The sequence below is a fragment of the Lissotriton vulgaris genome, chromosome 2_2, assembly GCF_964263255.1.
Source record: "Lissotriton vulgaris chromosome 2_2, aLisVul1.2, whole genome shotgun sequence".
Lineage (NCBI taxonomy): Eukaryota > Metazoa > Chordata > Amphibia > Caudata > Salamandridae > Lissotriton > Lissotriton vulgaris.
Window position 1 is genome coordinate 298,557,221 of NC_141688.1, and position 17,794 is coordinate 298,575,014.

General features: G+C 48.8%; 1 protein-coding gene across 1 annotated transcript in view; it reads left to right on the forward strand.

The window, feature by feature from the left end:
- Window positions 1-10,077, forward strand: part of LOC147729340 (astacin-like metalloendopeptidase) — a 173,144-nt gene extending 163,067 nt beyond the window's left edge. Inside the window, exons 11-13 of the mRNA XM_086959830.1 lie at window positions 8,219-8,444; window positions 8,630-8,748; window positions 9,811-10,077. Of these exons, the coding sequence (XP_086815956.1) occupies window positions 8,219-8,444; window positions 8,630-8,748; window positions 9,811-10,077 (612 nt within the window). The remainder of the gene's footprint in view (window positions 1-8,218; window positions 8,445-8,629; window positions 8,749-9,810) is intronic.
- The last annotated feature ends 7,717 nt before the right edge of the window (window positions 10,078-17,794 follow it).

Consider the following 17,794-nt stretch of genomic DNA (forward strand, 5'->3'; position numbering starts at 1 on the left):
AAATGAATGCTCCTTACTTTGTGTACTTGTGATACTACATCCCTCTTGAGCATAATTTTGTTTTGGAAGCCTTTCAACTCTCCCATAGCTCCTGTAAACACTTCAGGGTAGATATTAACAATTTCATGTTCTAATTCACCTTGTTGTACTACCATAACTGGTTCAGTATTATTCGGGTCTAAAATAATCCCTAACTCACCTTTATCCCCCCAACCGAGAACAGATGGTCCTATTTCAGCTACATAAAGTTTGCACCTAGCTTCTCTGTTTTTAAATGTAAAATGTAGTACTTTAACTCCTAGCATCTCAATGTCCTTGCCCATGAAAGTATTGGGACAAACCTTCAATCAATCAATCAATCAATCAATCAAAGATATTTATAGAGCGCACTACTTACCTGGAGGGTCTCAAGGCGCTGGGGGGGGGGGGGGGGGGGGAATTGCTGCTACTGCTCGAAGAGCCAGGTGACTCGCTCTGTGCTCTGACCGGAGTGGTCGCTCCCAGTGCTCCCTGGCGTGGACTGGTATCGTTTGTGCAGCGCTTCCGTTTATTTTGCTTCATCTGTGCCTCGTATTGCCCTGCCTGTCTGCCGCTTTGAACATAACGCGCATTGCCTTTGATTTGATCTTTTCAGCTGTTTAGCGCGTTGTCCCCAAGCGCTCTGCTGTGCTCCCCCCTCCTCCATTTTGTTGGTTGTTGTTTGTTGGCAAGCCCGCCCCGCCTCCCAGCTGAGTCGCCCTCCCACAGGATACAATCTGCGCCTCCCTACCCGGCAGCGCTGTGACTCGCTCTGTGCTCTGACCGGAGTGGTCGCTCCCAGTGCTCCCTGGCGTGGACTGGTATCGTTTGTGCAGCGCTTCCGTTTATTTTGCTTCATCTGTGCCTCGTATTGCCCTGCCTGTCTGCCGCTTTGAACATAACGCGCATTGCCTTTGATTTGATCTTTTCAGCTGTTTAGCGCGTTGTCCCCAAGCGCTCTGTTGTGCTCCCCCCTCCTCCATTTTGTTGGTTGTTGTTTGTTGGCAAGCCCGCCCCGCCTCCCAGCTGAGTCGCCCTCCCACAGGATACAATCTGCGCCTCCCTACCCGGCAGCGCTGTGACTCGCTCTGTGCTCTGACCGGAGTGGTCGCTCCCAGTGCTCCCTGGCGTGGACTGGTATCGTTTGTGCAGCGCTTCCGTTTATTTTGCTTCATCTGTGCCTCGTATTGCCCTGCCTGTCTGCCGCTTTGAACATAACGCGCATTGCCTTTGATTTGATCTTTTCAGCTGTTTAGCGCGTTGTCCCCAAGCGCTCTGTTGTGCTCCCCCCTCCTCCATTTTGTTGGTTGTTGTTTGTTGGCAAGCCCGCCCCGCCTCCCAGCTGAGTCGCCCTCCCACAGGATACAATCTGCGCCTCCCTACCCGGCAGCGCTGTGACTCGCTCTGTGCTCTGACCGGAGTGGTCGCTCCCAGTGCTCCCTGGCGTGGACTGGTATCGTTTGTGCAGCGCTTCCGTTTATTTTGCTTCATCTGTGCCTCGTATTGCCCTGCCTGTCTGCCGCTTTGAACATAACGCGCATTGCCTTTGATTTGATCTTTTCAGCTGTTTAGCGCGTTGTCCCCAAGCGCTCTGCTGTGCTCCCCCCTCCTCCATTTTGTTGGTTGTTGTTTGTTGGCAAGCCCGCCCCGCCTCCCAGCTGAGTCGCCCTCCCACAGGATACAATCTGCGCCTCCCTACCCGGCAGCGCTGTGACTCGCTCTGTGCTCTGACCGGAGTGGTCGCTCCCAGTGCTCCCTGGCGTGGACTGGTATCGTTTGTGCAGCGCTTCCGTTTATTTTGCTTCATCTGTGCCTCGTATTGCCCTGCCTGTCTGCCGCTTTGAACATAACGCGCATTGCCTTTGATTTGATCTTTTCAGCTGTTTAGCGCGTTGTCCCCAAGCGCTCTGTTGTGCTCCCCCCTCCTCCATTTTGTTGGTTGTTGTTTGTTGGCAAGCCCGCCCCGCCTCCCAGCTGAGTCGCCCTCCCACAGGATACAATCTGCGCCTCCCTACCCGGCAGCGCTGTGACTCGCTCTGTGCTCTGACCGGAGTGGTCGCTCCCAGTGCTCCCTGGCGTGGACTGGTATCGTTTGTGCAGCGCTTCCGTTTATTTTGCTTCATCTGTGCCTCGTATTGCCCTGCCTGTCTGCCGCTTTGAACATAACGCGCATTGCCTTTGATTTGATCTTTTCAGCTGTTTAGCGCGTTGTCCCCAAGCGCTCTGTTGTGCTCCCCCCTCCTCCATTTTGTTGGTTGTTGTTTGTTGGCAAGCCCGCCCCGCCTCCCAGCTGAGTCGCCCTCGCCCCTCCCCCTCCACCATCCATATATGACAGGAGTTCCCGCGCGCAGCGTTCACGCGCAGCGATCGCGCCCAATCCGCGCCAAAGGTAAGCCCGTCTACGCCCGTCCACGCCTGGACCGCGCCCAGCGCCAGACCCCCTGCCCCTCGCGCTCCCCAGCCCTCCCGCATTACCTACGATGCCGCCACCCTCCTAACCCTTAACCCCGGTCGCGCCCCCAACTGCGTCCAAGCCGCTCCTGGACACACCCATGGACCTTTCTCCTGCTACTCCTGCAAATTCAGCGGCACCGACAACATCTCCGCTACGACCACACCACAGATTCCCGACCCCAACCACCTACAATGCATCCTTCTCAACACCCGATCGGTGCACAGGCACGCCATTGACCTATGGAACCTACTAGACACCTTCTCTCCAGACGTCGCCTTCCTTACGGAAACATGGATGAATGCTTCCTCCGCACCAGACATCACCATTGCCATCCCCGAAGACTATAAGATCACCCGCAAAGACCGTACCAGCCACACAGGAGGAGGAATCGCTATCGTCCATAAGAAATCTATCCGCATCTCAACCAGCTCTGACGCCAACCTCGCCAACTCCGAACACCTTCACTTCCAGATCCACATCGACCCCAAAACAACACTCAGAGGCACTCTCCTCTACAGACCACCAGGACCCCGCGCAAAATTCAGTGAAGACATCACGGACTTCATCTCTCCACACGCGCTCCCCTCCAAAGACTATATTCTTCTGGGAGACCTCAACTTTCACCTTGAGAAGATAAACGACCACAACACCGCCACCCTCGTGGACAACCTCGCCAACCTCGGACTTAAACAACTAATCACTTCCCCCACCCACATCGCAGGTCACACACTCGACCCTATCTTCACCTCCAGCAAACATGTCTCCTTCAGCCACACTACGGATCTCCTATGGACCGACCACAGCTGCGTTCACTTCACCTACAACAAGCCGAAACCCATCAACCACTCCCAACCTACCCTGCAAAGAAACTGGAACAAAATCACCACGGACCAAATCTCCGCATCGCTCCTTCGAAACTCCCCAGCCCTCTCTTCTAACGCCAACGAAGCCGCCGCCAACCACACCCTATGGTTATCCAACACCGCCGACACCTTAGCACCACTGAAAAAACGTCAAAGCAAACCTGGCAGCAAGAAAGCCTCATGGTTCAACGATGATCTCAAGAAGTCCAAGAAAGTCTGCCGCTCCCTTGAAAAGGCCTGGAAAAAAGACCCAACCACCAGCACCAAGGACGCCTTCAAAAGCGCCACCCGCACTCACCACCAACTGATCCGAAAAGCCAAGAAAACAGCATTCAAGGATCGACTTGACAACAACGCCCACAACAGCAAGGAACTTTTCAACATCGTCAAGGAATTTTCCAATCCCTCGGCCAACTCCAACGACATCACCCCCTCTCAAACCCTCTGCGACTCCCTAGCCTCTTTTTTCCACAACAAGATTGCAGACATCCACAACAGCTTTAACAACCAACCCGGAAACCAACTCACCCTACCATCTGCTGACCATCCTCCCCCCGTGAACACCCTTAACGCCTGGAACCCAATCTCCACTGAGGACACCATCCGCCTGATGAATTCCATCCACTCAGGATCCCCCACAGACCCATGCCCTCACCACATCTTCAACAAAGCAGACTCCGTCATATCACCGCACCTCCGAGACGTCATCAACTGCTCCTTCAACTCCGCTACCTTCCCAGAAGACTGGAAACACGCTGAACTCACCGCCCTTCTGAAAAAACCAACAGCGGACCCCACCGAACTCAAAAATTACCGCCCCATCTCGCTTCTTCCATTCCCGGCCAAAGTCATCGAGAAAGCCGTCAACAACCAGCTCGCCGCCTTCCTCGAAGCCAACAAATCCCTCGACCCCTCACAATCTGGCTTCCGAGCAAAACACAGCACTGAGACCGCCCTCATCGCAGCAACAGACGACATTCGAACTCTACTGGACAATGGAGACACAGTCGCCCTCATCCTCCTCGACCTCTCTGCAGCATTCGATACAGTCTGCCACAGCACCCTTCTACAGCGCCTCAGAAACATCGGAATACAAGGAAAAGCACTTGAATGGATCACCTCCTTCCTCTCCGGAAGAACACAGAGAGTCCGCCTCCCACCATTCAAGTCCGAGGCCACTGAAGTCATCTGTGGCGTACCACAAGGATCCTCACTCAGTCCCACCCTCTTCAACGTATACATGAGCCCCCTCGCGGCCATCGCACGACAACACAACCTCAACATCATCTCCTACGCGGATGACACCCAACTGATCCTATCACTCACAAAAGACCCCAACACCGCCAAAACTAACCTACACGAAGGAATGAAAGAAGTTGCCGAATGGATGAAACAAAGCCGTCTGAAACTGAACTCAGACAAAACAGAAGTCCTCATCTTAGGTACATCCTCCTCTGCTTGGGACGACTCCTGGTGGCCGGAAGCCCTCGGAAAAGCACCCATCCCGACAGACCACGCACGGAACCTTGGTGTCATCCTGGATTCTTCACTCTCAATGAACAGACAAGTCAACACCGTATCCTCTTCCTGCTTCAACATTCTTCGCATGCTCAGAAAAACATTTCGCTGGATCCCCTCCGAAACAAGGAAAACAGTCACCCACGCTCTGGTCACGAGCCGACTGGACTACGGAAACACCCTCTACGCAGGTACCACCGCTAAACTCCAGAAGAAACTCCAACGAATCCAAAACGCCTCAGCCAGGCTCATACTTGACATCCCACGCAACGAACACATCTCTGGTCACCTTAAAGACCTCCACTGGCTACCCGTCAATAAGAGGATCACTTTCCGACTGCTTACCCACGCACACAAATCACTCTACGACATCGGCCCAGATTGCCTCAACTCTCGACTGTCCTTCTACACCCCCTCCCGCCAACTACGTTCTTCCAGCCAAGCCCTCGCCACTGTACCTCGCATCAACAAGACCACCATGGGAGGCAGATCCTTTTCATACCTGGCTGCTAAAACATGGAACTCACTCCCCGCTTACCTTCGCCTCACCCAGAACCACCTAGCGTTCAGAAAGCAGCTTAAAACGTGGATATTTGACAAATAATCCTCCTCCCCTTCCTAAGCGCCTTGAAACCCTCTGGGTATGTAGTGCGCTATACAAATCTTATGACTTGACTTGACTTGACAGGTCTTCAGCTTCTTCCTGAAGGAGAGGTGGTCTTGGGTCAGGCGCAGGTCGGCCGGGAGGGAGTTCCAGGTCTTGGCGGCCAGGTAGGAGAAGGACCTTCCTCCTGTTGTCGTTCTTCGGATGCGGGGGACGGCGGCGAGGGCGTGACTGGCTGATCGGAGATGGCGTTTGGGAGCGTAGAAGTTGGCGCGGTTGTTGAGGTAGCTCGGGCCTTGATCGTGTAGGGCTTTGTGTGCGTGGGTGAGGAGACGGAAGGTGATTCTTTTGTTGACGGGGAGCCAGTGCAGGTCTCTCAGATGTCCGGAGATGTGGGATCTAAAACATTCCCTAAAACAGGAACACATTTTTCTTTCCAATCTTTATCATTAACAATTGTGTAAGGTGATCCTGAATCTGCAGTAACAGTGATCTATTGCACACTTGGGTTTTTTCTTACGTTGTTCTCCAAGGTTAGAAACTCCCTTGTCTATGTTCACAATGTACAAATGTACAAAATTCCCTCTTCTTTAGAATGTGTGAGCCAGCGTAAAACAATGGTTAGCGCACTAGCTTTATTCTCACAACAACACGCACTACTTCATAGGACACCCATTTGTCTTGAGAACTTCACAGAGCTTGAGTAACAGTAGGAGCCAACCGCTAAAGCTCGACTGCTGGAGAACGTGCGCATATATTGAACAATGGAGGAGCCAAGTAGCTGCCCCTAAAGAGGTGTAAAAATTGAGAGTTGACAATACCTCAGTACAGCGAATTTCCAACAGTAAGGTAGTCCTCACACCACTTCCTGTACCGTAAGAAAATGTATAATTTCTCCACAGCAGCACAGTTAATCGGCTCCCCAGCTAAGAATGGCCAAGTCCCACACGTGGGAACACCGGGCCAGTGTCGCTCCTGTTCATCGCCATTTCTGTAAAGACGGAATGACACCTTGAGTATTAGAAGTAATCCATGTAACTGCCAAGGTACAGGAAACCAGAGCTGATCCTCCAACCAGCTTCCACTCAACTATCCAACCTCCCACGTCATGACATTCCTACATTCCACCCAGGACTGCGTAGCATGAGAGGGAGCCACTTACACAAAGGTCATAAAAATATCAAAGAATCAGAGTGCATCAGCCGACACAGCTCGAGGCTAAGATTACAGCAGGTACCTGAGCTGAAGCTTAGCGACAAGATAGTGTGGCACACCAAGCCACACCTGACGAGAAGGGGATGTGTGGTTAGTCTGTACCTCTTCTCTTGGAGATGCTCCAGTGATCATCTGGATCTAGCAAGGGATCATCTAATTATTCTGTAGCACCTCACTGAACGCACTACCTTGCAGCATGCTTCTGTTGAGCAGGGGCTTATGGGTCCCAGTGGGCAGTAGGCCAACATGTCATGATGGCCCCTTGGGACATGTATTCCATTAGTGGAGTCACATGTACCCCACTTTGTGTGCCCTTTATGGTGGTTCAATAGATTAGATGCCCCAGTTGGATTGCTGTCTCAACAGGTGGTGGAACATTTAATTTTGCTGGTAGTGTCAAGATCACCCTCGGACTCCACAGTGCTTTAGGGTCAGAGGTACAACTTGGCAGTAATGCAGAGCTCCTGAAGGCCGCTGGGATTCATAGTTGGTCAATTTGATTACGCCTCAACAATTGAGTGTGACACAATTTTATCACTGCTAATGAGGAGTTGAATTAGTCAGTGCCAAAGCAATATAATTCCTAATCATTGTGAACTCAAACTCAGTTTGATACAACTATGTCATAAGAGTGGAGTGAAAGTGTGTCCAATCCTATTGAGTGCACGCTATAGTGAGCATATTATTCAATGAACAGCATGCCATCAATCAGGCGAGAAAGGTAAAGGTACAAAGTGTAAATTACAGCTTCTAACAGTATGTTTCAACTAAACAAAAGTTAATTTTGTACTCAAATGTTACTGTATTTGACAGTTGCCCAGTGCTAGAGGAAGACCTGATTTTTAACAATATGTTCAACTAAATTCGTCATATTCAGAATCTGCTGTATTTAATGAATAACACAATTAAAAAGAGATGTTTTCCACACCATAAGTTTGGTAAACCTCTGTTTTGTATTTATTACAATTCAAAAAACAATTCAAAAACAATTAATCATTCTACATTATTACAATATTAAAAAACACATGTTATACATTTTATAAAAATTGCCTTAAAAACACAAAGAATCAACAAGTCGACGCGGCGTTTCGGTATTCTGTTAGTATACTTTCTTCAGGACTGATTCTGGATAGATTTAAAAAAACACAGAGTTACTATTCTTTTGTTGGTGCAGATTCAAGGTACCTTGAATCTGCACCAACAAAAGAATAGTAACTCTGTGTTTTTCTCGTGGGGACACCCCTGTCCTTTTTGAAAACTATTATCCCCCCAGTCCCCTATTAGCCTGCGTGGGGTCCTCCTTTCATTTTTTAACTAATAGGAGTGGAGTGACCATTCCTAAAGTGGCCTCTGCCAAGCCTTCGCCAAGCCTTAAACCCTGTAATATTCCTTTTGGGAACCAGAATGCTTAGTTCAATTAAGTTTGCTGCCTTCCTGCGCATCACCCCGTGTCTGGTTAAGCATAGGTTATTGGCAGTATTCAATGCGCTTTTCTTGTCTCCCTATCATTTATGGCCATACCTGTTTTTGCTTCTGTCATGCCAGATTTCTTTGCAGTTTGATGACTTTGATGTCCAGCTCACCTCAGATTGCTCAGCTGACTTCATCAATGTTTACGACGGCGGCAATACATCATCCCCAGTTGTCCTGAAGAAGGCCTGTGGGATGTTGAATCTACCGCCTCTTGTGTCTTCAGGAAGCATGATGCTGGTGGAATTTGTCAGTGATGGAGCCTTCTCAGCAAGTGGTTTCAACGCCTCCTACACAACAGGTAAGCCTGTTCTTCCTCAGGTATTGTATATTTCAAGTCACCCTTTGGGAGTATGTCTCCCTATTGTCTCATTTATCTTAGATGCTATTTAGTTTTGTTCTTAGGAGTAATTTTTCCTCTCTTCATTCTGTTGTTTCCCTGCTAAACATATGTAAACGTTTTGTTATTGTCCCATCTTCTTGCAGTAACATGTGACAGCACCTCCACTAAGGACAATGGTACTGTCACCTCCCCCGAGTACCCCTTGGATTACCCCAGTAACATGGACTGTGTCATGGCCATTCTGGCTCCAGAAGGATACAAGGTATGTGCAGCCCAGTCTGGAAAGAAGTCTTTAGACATCTTAAAAACTTGATGAAGATAACGGTTATTTCAAATATTTCTGTGCATACATATGTCCTACATACACTTAGACGCTGATATGCAGGACGAGATAATGCACCTTTTTCTGTAGACATGCGACAAGCTGTTTATTCGATATGTGTCTCTTTCTTTAAACTACACCTCTCTTCCATCATTTTTCTCATTGATTTATTTGCCAAATTCCAGAGATTGTAAAAACACGTTTGCTGTGCATTCTTGGAAATGTGCAAATCATAGTCTCTGTCTCCCAGTCTGTAAGCTTTACATCCACTTCTGTACGTTTTTACTAAATATTATAGTTCAGAACTCTTTTCAAGTTGTCTATTATTATTATTTCAAAATAACCATGCCAGCAAATGAGTGCCTACTCTAAGCTCATTGGTAACTAAGCAACAGACGGTGGCATTTCAGCTTCTAACGTACGTGGGAGGTGGGGTGAAGCTCTCGCCTCTCACAACGCATGGTGCATGACATGTGCAGCGACAATTCTGATTCTGGGCTTCATTCTGTTAATCAAGCTGTGACTTGCAGATAGCACAGATAGTCAGTATGTACTAGCATAGGTAACAAAGGCTGAGGTGGTAGTTGAAAGGTGTATGCCGGTGGTTGAAAGGAGTGTGTTAGTTGCTAGTAGGATTAATGCACTAGTTTGTAAAGGAGCATGAGACTTGTTCTTAGAGGGAAAGAGGGTGTAAGTGTGAGTGCATTTGTGTGTGCGTTCAGGGTGCTGGTAGTTGGAGATATGAAGGCGCCTGTGGACATAACGCCTAGTTGGCCTGCTGCAGGAACCTTCATTCTGCCAATAGTCTGACAAGTGCTCTAATAATTGGGTTGGGCTGTGTTTGAGGGTGAATCCAAGGTCGGTGTTGGGTGGTGGTGAAATGAAGTGGTTTGTACAGGAAGTGCTCTCTCTCTCTCTCTCTCTCTCTCTCTCTCTCTCTCTCTCTCTCTCTCTGGTTGTGAGCTGGAAGGGCTGCACTTACAGTGATCCTGTATTTCACAGATCTCATTGACCTTCATCCAGTTCGATCTTGAGAACTTCCCTGGATGTGGCTCTGATTACCTGATTATCAACGATGGTGGCCGCTCCACATCAAAGACTATAGGCAAATACTGTGGCAATATCCAAGTCCCACATCTGGTATCCACCGGAAACTCACTGCAGCTGCAGTTCCACAGTGACAGCTGGGTGACCGCAGCTGGCTTCAAGGCAGAATACTCCTTTGGTAAGTTTGAGGATAAAGCTCAGACAAAAAAAATGAAACTTTAGATGACCTTTAGCACATGAAGCTTTTGGGTATGCCTTTGGATGACATTTCATTAGGTCAAAGCTAATGAGACACATTGTGATAAGGGTGGGAGATTTCCCATCAGATAAAGTGGTGTTCTTAACTACTTTCACCTAGGTGGCAGATGAAAACCAACCATGTTTACGATTGTCTGCCAAGGTAACGGTCTTTCGCTAAGGAAGTGGTTGTGTCTGCCATGTGGGAGCAGCTTTAGTGGAGAACCATCTTAGTGCGAATTATACCAGCTCATGCAGGAACTTGAGACTTACCCCTAGTAAGGGGTACGTTGTTAGGGCTCACTTGAGAAGTCTGCCTACAATGCTCCGCCTGATGCTATAACTAAATTGTTCAAATGAAAATTGTCCATTTGAACAAGTTAGTTCTAGCATCAAAGGAAGGAGAGGGGGTCTGGTCTAGCATTAGCTTGCATTCTATTGCACATATATTAAGGGTTTACTGTTAGTGATTTGTTTGTGTATATTTAGTTTTTTTAAACTGTACGTTTACAATGCCAATGACACCGGAACAGCATGCACAAGCACACTTCTCTCAGTGCTGTCATTAACGTTGCTGTCACAGCTCTTTAGCTCTCTAAGAGAGTGAGGTAAACATCCCACTGGTGGATCCTCCTCCTGCACCAGCTGTGTGCGACCAGTGAGGTAAACATCCCACTGGTGGATACTCCTCCTGCACCACCTGTGTGCGACCAGTGAGGTAAACATCCCACCGGTGGATACTCCTCCTGCACCACCTGTGTGCGACCAGTGAGGTAAACATCCCACTGGTGGATACTCCTCCTGCACCAGCTGTGTGCGACCAGTGAGGTAAACATCCCACTGGTGGATACTCCTCCTGCACCAGCTGTGTGCGACCAGTGAGGTAAACATCCCACTGGTGGATACTCCTCCTGCACCAGCTGTGTGCGACCAGTGAGGTAAACATCCCACTGGTGGATACTCCTCCTGCACCACCTGTGTGCGACCAGAGCGCCACAGGAAGTGGATATGGATTAAGACCTATTTTGGATCTTGGGGCTGGCAAATCAAGACATCACAGAGAGTGATCTAAATGCAGACTTTTATCATGTGTATGAGTTGTAAAGAGCGAATAGGTGGATAGACTTTGTCTCGCAGTCCCTGCTGCCAGATAAAGCAAAGATACCCTGTTCGAGCTGACACCCTTGGTGGTTGTCCTCCAAACTTTCTGAGCTCAGCTCACCTCTTTTGCTGAATTCTTTTTGTTTGCTTTAGGACTCTGTGCTACATGTAATTTACTGTCAAGTCCATAACAAATGGAACTCCATCCACCCTGGGCCTGTACATCATATGCCACTATTGGGCCTGCAGCATTCCTCGTGCCACCCACCAAAGTAGCCCTTTAAAACTTGTCTCAGGCCTGCCATTGCAGATTGTAGTGCAGTTTTAAATTGATATTTGGACCTGGAAAAATAAAACTTTTTTCAGACCGTAGTCTTCCTTTTTAATACTAATGTCATCATTACCTGTACCTGTATTTTACATCGAACACTGGATACGAACCTTTGTTTCCGGTGGCGCTAGAGAGACGGCATGATTGGCGGCGAGGAGCGAGAGCAAGGAGTGGGGAGCAGAGACAACGGCGGCTGAGCCCAGAGTAAAGCCGTGGCCGCGGCACGTAGAAAAGACCGGAGGACTCGAGAAACTGGGGTCGAGCCAGGAGCCGTGGTCATCACAATAGAAGCCGCTATAGAAGCCGCGGTGGGAGGATTCCGGGCTCACTGTAGCAACGAGGGAGGCACCGCCATCTGAAGCCGCGGCAGCTACAACTACAGCCTCGGGAGACACCAGCGTTTACATCACCGCCACCGCACTTGAAATACGGCTTCAACCCGGTTGATGAGCGGCAGCTGTGCAGCAGTGCGCTGCCGAGGGAAGTGCCTGAGGGTGCCTCGTCGTTGTGAGGTTAGCAAGCGAGACCGGAGCGGAGTGCAGTGAAGTGCTGCGCCTGGGGCGTGTTACGTGCTGCCTTCGCTGGGGCCGGTGGATGCAGGGAAGTGACTCCAAGGGAGAAGATTCTTGTTGGCTGGGATGCATGCTGAGTCCTTGGTGACTCAGAGGATGCACAGCCAGGAGTAACAAAACTTGAAAAATAACAAGGACGCAGCAGGAATCTTCTGCCAAAGCAGTCTTGTCTTTGGTCCTAGCTAGAACAGCAGAGTACCAGTGTCCACCAACAGAAGAGTCTTTGTACAGTCTTCCAATGACAGGCAGTTGGATCTTGAAGTTATTTGGAAGAATCTATTGACCCACCCTCAGTGGAGCTCTAAAAGCAAGACCTCTGACCTCCTGGTCAGAATATTTCTATTCCCCTTGCGCAGCTCCGCTGTAGAGTGCCAGCTCCCAGCGCTACTAGGTTGGTGTTCGAGGCTCCTGTGCCTCTTCCCTCTCATCTCCACTCCTGTTCTCCTTCGCTATTCTGTCCCTTCCTTGTTTTCCTCCTTGCCTTTTTTTCTCTGTTTTTGCCTCTTTGCCTTTTTCTCTCATTTCCTGCCTCTGATTTTTCCTTTTTCTTTTGTTATTCTGCCTTTTTCTCTGCCTCCTTTCCTTTTCCTTTTCCCTTGTTCGTTATTTTCTTTTCCGCTCCTTTTTCTCATTTTCTCAGCTGCTGCCCCCTCGCCCCTCCAGCGTTTTCCTACTCCCACCTCCCAGCTGTCCCGCCCTCTCCTGACCCCTACCCAATGGTGGCCGCTGCCCAACAGGGCGAGCAAGACTTCTGACCTCCTTGCCAGAATATTGCTCTTCCCCTCGCGCAGCTCCGCCATACAGTGCCTGCCCCCAGTGCCTGCTCCCAGCGCTACTAGGATGATGTTTGAGGCTCCTGTGCCTCTTCCTGCTCATCTACGCTACTGTTCTCCTTCGCTATTCTGTGACTTCCTTGGTTACCTACTTGCCTATTTTTCTCTGTTTTTGCCTCTTGGTCTTGTTTCTCTGGTTTTCTGTGTCCGATTTGCCTTATTCCTTTGTTATTCTGCCACAACACTTCCTTTTCTCTGCCTCTTTTCCTTTTCCTTTGTTTATTATTTTCTTTTCCACTCCTTTTCCCGTTTTTGATGCTGCTGTCCCAGAGGCCCCTCATGCATGTTCATGCGCCAACTTCCCAACTGTCCCGCCAGCCCCCGACCCTTACTTAAAGGTGGCCGCTAAGCTGGCCCGGCATGGGCAAGCCCTTCTGTGCCCGTCCATAACCAGCGCCAGGGACGCTGGTCCCCTGACCCACTAGCGCTACTGTTCTTCAGCTCTCTAAGCACTCAACACCAGCAAGGACAACAACTGCAGGCTCTCCTGACCAAGCGACACCCATGGACCTTTCACCTGCCGTCACTGTCAGCACTCCTTCTCCTTCACCGAGACCAGGACCCACCTCAACCCTCCCGCTACAACTTCACCCCACTGCAAACCTTGCAATGCATCCTCCTCAATGTCCGCTCCCTCTACAAACACGCCACAGAAATCTGGGACCTCCTCAACAACACCGCCCGACGTTGCCTTCCTCACAGAAACCTGAATGAACGCCGCCTCGGGAGCTGACAACGCGATCGCCATCCCCAAAGGCAACGAGATCACCCAGAAACACCAACCCAACCGCTCAGGAGGAGGCATCGTCATCGCTCACAAATCCAACCTGCGACTGAGCACCCACAGCGATGGGCCCACAGACCTGATGGAACGCCTTAATTTCACTATACAGACCAACCCAACCACCAGCCTTTGCGGCACCCTCATCTATAGACCCCCTGACACGCGCACCTTTCACCAGCTCCATCACCAACATTATCACCCCGCAAGCGATCACCTCTACCGCCTACACCTGGTGTGTGACCTCAATTCAACCTCGACAACCTCCAAGACCACAACTCCTCCTCCCTCCTGGACAACCTCCTAACATCGGACTCAACAGATCATACCAGAAGCCACGCGCTCAGCAGGACACATCCATGACCACATTTTCCCAGCAGGAATCTCCATCACCTTCAGCCACACCTCCGAACTTCTATGGACGGACCATCACTGCTTCCACTTCACCTTCAAAACCAACATCACCAACAAATGTCCACACCGGTCCCAGCACAGGAATTGGAACAAGATCCCCAATGACCAGCTCACCACCTCCTTCAGCAGCTCCGCTACAACCGCCACGTACAACGACCCTTTCGGCACCGCCCGAACTCTGCACAATTGGCTCGCTGACTGGGCAAACACCATTGCCCCCTCAAAAAAAATACCACCCACACACCAAGAGAGCCAGCTGGTTCTCCGTTGAGCTCAGTGAATTGAGACGCAACTGCAGGCGCCTAGAAAAGATAAGGAGGTACTCAAAAACCATAGCAGACCTTAACAGATTCAAAGCAGCCACCCCCACCTGTAGTGGTGGACCTCAGCAAGGCCTACTAGTGCTAGGGGGTTGCCCTTCTCTGCACAAGTCTTCAGACCAATAGGATAGAAGTTGGCACAGAAACTGGAATAGAAAACAAAGTATTTATTAACCTCATGAGGTGGAACTACATTCACACCGCACCCTTCAGTAGTGTATGAAATAGCACACTGAATGGTAGGAGCTTGGTCCTTTTTTACCCACACAGGGGCTCAAAAGAAGGCGGTACAAGTACAACAAGAATGTTTTAGTTACATATAAGGTCATACAGAAAATGCACAGTCAACAAGTGGGAAGAGCTAACAGTTACTAATTCTGGTGAACACACCCTGACAGTTACAGACTAACAGCAGCTGCATGGACAGCTGCAAGCTCAACTGAGCATGTGCGAAGCAGAAGAAGCTAAATATAACTTGTCTCTAGACAGATTCCAAGAGCAGACAACAGCAGGTTGGACAGAGCACATGGCACACATGTGGTAGCACATGGCAAACAAAATGGCTGCCAGAAATACAAAATGGATTCCACAAAACGGATAAGATAACCTCTAAATACAGGATGGCTTCTGCTAATGCTAACCCAATCGCTGCCAATTTACAACAGACAACCCTTTATCATTAGCTGAAGATATTCGTTCATCTGGGGTAATTCAGATATGCATCCTGTACATCGATGCTTATCAGTTCAGTGACCTCTTTAATTTGCATTTGTTGGGCTTTCATTTCTGCAACATTTCTCTTGGCAGGTGTACAAGCAGTGATGCAAATAGAGCAAAGCATAGGACGACAATGTATACATATACAGCATGTAAATAGTATCACCAATAGTATACATAGCATAGTCAGTAGCTTCCAGCCCCAAGTAATAAAGAATGTCCACATCCAATTTGAAAACGTCCATGTACCAGTCTCTGGATGAATCTCTGCAGCAATCTTATGTAGTTTAGAGATTGCATCTTATACTGAAGGCGAGTGATCCGGAATGAAAACACAACAACTGCTGCCAATAATGCGACATGCACCCCCTCGATCAGCCAAAATCACATCAAGCACCATGCGATTCTGGAGTGCTACAATCCTTGCAACTTGTAGCTCTTCTGTAATGTTCCCAAGTGCCATAGCTGTCTGATTAGTAACAGCTTCCACAACTCTAGTCAATCGTCTTATTTTCCTGCTGTTTAATGCAGCAGCCACGAAGAAAAACAAGCCTAAATTGAAATCAACATATTGTTGCAGAGTGGTGTCAGTCTGGTCCACATCATGCATACTTAATGTTCTCTTATTTCTGTTTTTGGAAATATCATTGTACAGTCGGAAATAACGATGATACGATGCAGGTGGCAAAAACACAGGGGGCAACAGGAAGGTTGGCCAGACCAACCAACAAGTAGTTGATAATATCCCTTGTTGCCTCATATAAAGTAGGTATTATGTGAGGGCGTAAAACTGCTATTATTGGCACCTTCAATAGTCAGTACCACTGTACACTCACTCCTTCCTACTGGGATTCTCCCAACACTGCCTATACATAAATCTGCTTTAGCTCTGGTCACAGAAATCACATAAGGTCCATTGTTCTTAATAGTTCTGATATTCGTGAAGACATATGGTGTCGAAATATTGTCAGGTTGATACTCTTCCCATTCCCATTTAGTCCCTTTAGCTTGAAGATAACCATCTTTATCTTGATAGCATACTTTATTGAGGTGAAAGTTAATCCCACCTACCGAAGGCTTTCCAGAAGCAAACAAAAGCGCAAACCAAGCTTGACAAGAACCATTGTGCGAGAATGGAAGAGGAATAAAAGGTGTTCCTCCCTTTTTCTGGTGAGCAGGTATCATCTCACACACCCAACAGCTGGTAGTATTTGTGGCATTATGAGTGTGATGCAGCATCTGAATGAACGTATTATTTAAGTAGGATTGTCGATGCTTCTGCTCATGGTAGGGAAGCGTAAAATAATGGTGCTCAACTGGCACTGGAGTAGTGGTGATCAAAAGCTGTCGAGCAGGAGCCACTTTCTCAACAAACCAAGGTATTATTGCCTTAACAACCTTAGCAGCAACAAACCCTACAGCACAAATAATCTTCTTAGCGCTAGGTTTAGCAACAGCAACAGTCGATTTTCTGCAGACATGATCAGCTTGTCGTTGAAACAATCGTTGGAGCGCTTAGCCCTGGACAGCCATTGGTTTCTTCACCGAAGGTCAAGAAATGTGTCACTTCGCAGGACTGATCCCCCCCCCTTGCCACATCAGCACTCCGTTTCACTAACCCAGGGTGGTAGCTCAACCAGTCCTTTTCGACAACGCAGGTTCTTTCCGTTGTCTCAGTTGGTATCGCGATGCTCCAGAAATCGTGTGGTCCGGGAAGACTTCCTCAGGTGGGATTGCTTAGTTTTTCTCTGTGTCCTGAATCTCTCAATGGTCGGTCAGCACAGCAGGTTCCACCAAGGTAGGCAACACACGTTTGCGGTGTGTGCTATGGATCCAATTCTTTCTGCTCGTCACTCGAACTGCTGTCCCGTAGCCAGGAGAACTTGCTCTGGTCCTCGCCAACTCGGCTCCAAGCTATTCGAACTCTCAAATATTCTGACCATAACCTGGTCTCCAGACCGGAGATCGTGAGCCTCACATGTAGATCTGTCAGGAAGAGCTTCTCAACACTGTTGATGAATAGAGATCAAACTGTTGGTTAACTGTGCCAAATAATCATTCATCTGAACACAAGGTACATCATGTATGGGGCGTGGCTTAGGAACTCCCCAAATGTTCATCGGTCTCCCAAACACCACTTCATATGGTGTAAGTCCAGATCCTGAATGTGGCACCGATCTTATGGACTACTTCGCTGTAGTGAGAGCTGTATTATCTTTTGTAGGGTATGCCTCTATATATTTACTGAAGGCACATACCACACTAGGACATACTTCAAGTTATTGCAGCGTTCAAGTTGGATGTAATCCATCTGCAAAACTTCAAAAGGTGCATTCGGTGTAGCAAACCCTCCTGTTGGAGTCCCTGTCCCTTTACCAGGATTATACTGCCAACAGATCAAACAGGACTGTACTACTCTCTTAGCTGTGCTGGCAATTTCAGGATGCTCCCAAACTCGCGCAAGCAATTTCGATATCGCTAGACCTCCAACATGTGCCAGCCAATGTGCCATTTGAACCATAAGTTGTAAATAGGCTGCAGGCAGTTTCCATTTATCCATGTCTTTGTTACGCCAACAACCCTCATCGTCCAATATTCCCTCTTTAGTCCATCGCTCAAGTTCTGCTACAGAA